Source organism: Sinocyclocheilus rhinocerous, unplaced genomic scaffold (assembly GCF_001515625.1).
Source record: "Sinocyclocheilus rhinocerous isolate Xijiao unplaced genomic scaffold, SAMN03320098_v1.1 scaffold3688, whole genome shotgun sequence".
NCBI lineage: Eukaryota > Metazoa > Chordata > Actinopteri > Cypriniformes > Cyprinidae > Sinocyclocheilus > Sinocyclocheilus rhinocerous.
The window spans coordinates 43,494-48,493 of record NW_015667018.1 but is presented as its reverse complement, the minus strand read 5'-3'; the positions used below and the strand labels follow the sequence as shown (position 1 = coordinate 48,493).

Below are 5,000 nucleotides of genomic sequence, written 5' to 3'. Positions count from 1 at the left end.
AATTGCATCCGCTCAGATGGCCACTATGAGAACCAGGTAGAGGTTCTTATAGTTCAAACTGTAGTGTATAGTGCTAACAAAACCAATTTTGTGAATTTGATTCCCAGTAAACTGCATGAAGTAATAATGTATACTAATGAATTTCTAGAGTCTAATGAATCTCTCATCTTTTCTTCAGCTCATGGTGACCAAAAGAGGTCTGTCACTTTTACTGAGACCCAGCAGGAACCGCCTGGCAGATCTCCCACTGCCACTCCCAGCCCCAGCAGCGGCCTACCAGGGCTCACAGAGGTTGGGAGGCTGAGCCATGCTGCAGGAGGACACTCTCCTTCTGCCACATCAGAGTCCTCATCACCTAGCATCAAAACTGCCCAGCACAAACCAGCATGGCCACAGGTCTGATTTTACCCCACTGTCATTCATAAGAACACTTTGTTTCAATGAAATCTTGCAGAGTTGTTGGTTGCACACATCCTTAGTTAACTGTCATCCCCCATTTTTTAAAATAGGCATGCAGGTGCACTATCCAAACTTAAATTGTTGTAATTTATGAACACGTTGGAATACATACATAAGTTTGGTCTCTTTTTAAAGAAGAAAATCAGCAGATTATCGCAAAAGTGGAATTTTTAAAAAAAGTATCAAAGTATCAAAAAGTTATGGTAGTTTAAATTCTTTTTTTATGCATTTTTCTGTCACAAATGTCTAAATTTCTCTGTCATTGAGATATTACTTCTATCTCAAAATAACCAAATGTGGAATCCTGAGACTCAGACCTTTCCAATGATATGTTTTTTGTCAAGATTATAAAAAGTTTTGATTGTAAAAGAGCGTAATGCATTTTGTAATATGACATTTGACACCGCCCACTAAGGGGGAGGAGACCGCCAAAAGATTTTAAAGTACCATTTCCATGGTAACGCAATGTCCGATTTCAAAATGGTTTTCACAGGATGAATCTTGGACTTCTAAGCTTTCAAATGATTTATGATGATTACTAAAAGACTACTAAAAGATTTGATAGAGAAAAAGGACAACAAAAAAGAGAGTGCCAAGCGCCCCACAGGTGGGACGGTGACAGTTAAGGGGTTAAAATGACAAAGTTTATACCCAGCTAACGAAAATATGTTGTAAGAACATTTTGTTAACATTCCCATTAATCAATGAAACAGAAATGTTATGGATGTCCAGTTTTTTAAATGTTTTCGAAATGTTTTTCTTGGTTATGTAAACATTAAGGGAACATTTTGTGTACATCATGGGAATGTTACATTTGAATGTTCTCTGAACATTCTGAAACAAGTAGTTACATTTAAAAAAATGTTAGACAAACATCTAACTAAAACGTTTCAGAAAAATATTCCATGAACTATGTATAGATAATGTTTTTGTGTGCTAACGGTTTAAGATCATTGTTAAGACCAAATAAAGTTACCAGAAGAGCATTTGCTTATAACTTAGAGAGAACCTTGCCAGAACGTTACGGAAGTTCTGAGAATGTCCCTGTTAGCTGGGTAAGTGCTAGTTTGGATATGAAAGGTTCTATTATGTATGTTTGGGTGTTGATTATTGTATTGCATGAGTGTTGAGTGGAGACATCATGTCTTTAAAATTGAATGTAGCCATTTATACCTCTGAATTTGACGGCTTATATAACGCTTGCTTTATTTTGCTCTCAGTATGAGAATAAAGACAGGAAAGATCAGGGGAGTGTAAGAAGCAGTCTTTCTCCAACTCCCTCTGCTGCCTCAAGCTCCACTTCTAGAGCCTGCTCCCCTCTTCCTCCTCCCCTCCCCGTCCTGAGTACACCATCCCGACTGGCCCCAACCCAGATCAGAGAAAGTCCCGAGGATGAGGAGACCACTGGGCTTCTGCAAAACACGGACACCTCCCCTGGTGCAGGAGAGGACCGTGGCACGGAGAACCCACTCCTGACCTCGCTGCTCACACCCCATGCTCTGTCTCCGCTCCCCTTGTCCCCTGTTGACCTGGATCTGGATGAGTCTCACGTTTGAGAATGTCCAGCTTCAGGATGTAACAGTTTAATACTGTGCTAGTTTAACAAGAAGTGGAAAAAGAAATCCTGTGATTATGTTTCTTCAATAACTTTAACTTGATTTTTTTTGTGAACTCTTGACCACAAGAGTTAAAGCATTTTAAGCTATCATGGGACATCCTTTGCAATTAATATACATTTATGAAGCACTGTGCATAATTCTACACACCAATGAAAGCTAATTATAACCATTCAGTCTTTAGTGAGATAAATGATGTAATTTTAAAGCATTCTGTGAAAATCATATAACTACAAAATCTCAGTATTTAATTATATAGATGTATTCTAAATATTTGTCATCTACTAAACTTTATTTTAAAGGGTTATATAAAAAATAGATATTTAGAATAAATATTATAAATGCTATATTTTCAGAAATATAAAGATGCTTGTATGATATTGATGCCAAGTTTTTGCCAAATGTTTGTTTGCAAAGACAAATTCAAAGCACCTGCCAAATTTCAGTGGGAACAAAACTGGAAAACGTCATTGAATATTATAAATATTTAAAAAATAGAAATATATTTAAATAGAAATATTCTAAGCATCTTCCCTGCTGTTGTCCTGATTATGTTGGTGTTGTTCTTCTGTTAACCTCAGTGTAATTCAACTAATGCTTAAACTGACTCTAAAATACACTATAACCTTTTTACAGAAACGTCACAAATTCTTCTACATAACATTTGGTGTTAAAATAGTCAATAGAGTATTAATTGAATGTCTCATACCCTTGTATTCCGAATGTAAAAGCTCAACAGGCATTTGATATTTCTGTGTCTGCTGCTTTGTGGGTATATTGATTTTTGTCTAATGTGTTGCTATCTGTTGGATTTGTTCAATAATAAATTATTTAATCATGTCGTGTTGATTTGGGCTTTTTGGTTTATTATAATTAGCATAATAATACCAAATGATTTGTATTTGTTGCATTTGTGAAAGACTAATCTACTACTAACTACTAATCTTCTGATTCAAAAGAACTAGACGCATGATTGGAATGCAAAATGGTTTATTAGTAGAAAATAGGCAATTCTTGGAATGTAACTGTATCAGTAACAGTTTTACTTGTTGGCGATAAATGTCTCAAGGAGCTTAAAAAGCCTTTCTTCTCTTGCAGCAGCTTCTCTTTCTCTGTAGTCCTTTTCCTGCCTTTCTTCTCTAGCCAGAATCTCTTTCTTCCACCGTTCCTGTCTCACAAACATTTCTCGTTCCCTCCTCTCCTCCCTCTCCAGCGCCTGTCTCTCTCTCACTTCTTCTCTCTCCACAGACCTTCGATCTTTTTCGGCCTCCCTCTCCGCAGCCCGTCTGTCTCGCTCTTCTTCTCTTGCTGTGGCCCGTCTATCTCTCTCTCTCCTTTCCATCTCCCGCAGGGCTGTCAACCAGTCCTCTTCCTTTCTCTGCTTGATGGGAGGAGCGTCCTGAGCAGAAGAGGACACTTGAAATGGTTGAGGGGGATCTCAAGAGGGTCTGGCTGCAGCCTTGCGCTTGCACTCTCAGACTTGCATTATCAGACTTGCACTCTCACTCAGACACTTGCACTTCCGCTAGCGACGTCACTTGCAGTCATTTTTATTTTGTTCTATTTATTGATTACTTTTTGTTTGAATATCTCAACATTTTACAACAGTAGCCAGGTGGTGAAGAGTGTCTGAGAGTGCAAGTCTGAGAGTGCAAGCGCAAGGCTGCAGCCAGACAGTGCCCCATCCATGATTACATACCACTTCCAGGTTGCAATCGATGTGTCTCCCCCCACCATACTGAGGCTTTTGAGGTCCTGCAATAAATGATCAAAGACAAATGAATTATAGGTCAATGACAGAGTTGAGGATTCAAAAAAATATTTTGAATATCTAGTTTAAAATGTGTACCAAATTCTTAGAAAAATGTACTCTTTGTATTCATGTTGGTGTGAATTGTGAATTGCCAGATTGTGAAGCTCCAGATATTTAGCATGCCAAATATTTCACGGGTGTCGGCGACGCATCGGCGATTCCCTCAGATCGCGTCTTTGATAATTCACACTGCGTGATTGTCACTCGAGTGAACGAGCACCGATTTTCCTCCGATTTCGGGCATTTGTCGGTGATTTCGCAAAACCTGTCGGCGAGTGAAAAATCGGGTTAAAATCGTGCAGTGTGAACTCGGCATAAATCTCCTTTCTTCCCCATTCTGATGCTCGGTTTGAACTTCAACAGACTGTCTTGACCGTATACATGCCTAGTTGCTGCCATGTGATTGGCTGATTAGATATTTGCGGTAACAAGCAGTTGAACAAGTGTAACCAATAAAGTGGACATTGAGTGTATGCAGTGGTTAACAGATGCAGAGCCCCCTACAGACAATACTACCAAAATGCACCTACTAACAAACCCCTCTAAAGAATGGAAAAACTCCTCCACATTGCCTGTATGGTTTTAGATTTGACTTTAGAAGACAGTTTTTTTACGTTCAAAATTTACAAACTTTATATAATAAACGAGTACACCATGAATCCATTTTCCAAACAGTGTTTTTGGCTTGTCCTGAATCACTACGGTACACCTATAATAAGTGTTTATATTTGGACTATTTAGACTGGTTCGGGTAGGTACCGCTGCGGAGTAGCCCAGTACCTGCGTGATTCGACAGACATAAACAGAGAGAAGTAGCTCCGGCTACAATGTTCTTCCGCAAGACACACGGAGTTCTGTTTATTAACCGCTAGAGCGCCAAAAGTTACAGACTGCAGCTTTACATAAATGCTATTTGGTTTGATAACGTTTGAAAAATGTGTGCACCTTCATGGCACGAACCACAGCTTCAGGTTTCTGTACAGATGAGACAAACCCGGTGGAAGGAGAAGACTCACTGGTCTGTAGCCTTGCAGTCCCCTGGAGAAGAAAACATGTTAGTTTGGTCCTGGTCAACATATTGGTTAAAGGACCTTTTTGGGGGGGGGGGGTAT

General features: G+C 39.2%; 2 protein-coding genes across 6 annotated transcripts in view; one reads left to right on the top strand and one right to left on the bottom strand.

Moving 5' to 3' along the window:
- The window catches only part of LOC107733373 (protein unc-80 homolog), a 60,775-nt gene extending 58,538 nt beyond the window's left edge, over window positions 1–2,237 (top strand). For all 5 annotated transcript variants that reach the window (XM_016544983.1, XM_016544986.1, XM_016544985.1 and 2 more), the window contains 2 exons: window positions 179–396; window positions 1,680–2,237. In XM_016544983.1, coding sequence (XP_016400469.1) covers window positions 179–396; window positions 1,680–2,015 — 554 coding nt within the window. In that variant the 3' untranslated portion in view covers window positions 2,016–2,237. The remainder of the gene's footprint in view (window positions 1–178; window positions 397–1,679) is intronic.
- An 880-nt stretch (window positions 2,238–3,117) lies between these two features.
- Window positions 3,118–3,958, bottom strand: LOC107733371 (zinc finger CCCH domain-containing protein 13-like). The gene is made up of 3 exons (XM_016544980.1): window positions 3,946–3,958; window positions 3,775–3,830; window positions 3,118–3,474 (listed from the first exon to the last, which is right to left on the bottom strand). Exons 1-3 carry the CDS (start codon window positions 3,956–3,958, stop codon window positions 3,118–3,120), a joined length of 426 nt encoding a protein of 141 aa, XP_016400466.1.
- Window positions 3,959–5,000: the final 1,042 nt, after the last annotated feature.

What these genes read in the sequence shown, in the direction of transcription:
- LOC107733371 (XM_016544980.1), bottom strand. An exon ending in TCGATTGCAACCTGGAAGTG is followed by an intron (nt 3,475 to 3,774) that starts GTATGTAATCAT and finishes TCTTCTGCTCAG; the next exon opens with GACGCTCCTCCCATCAAGCA.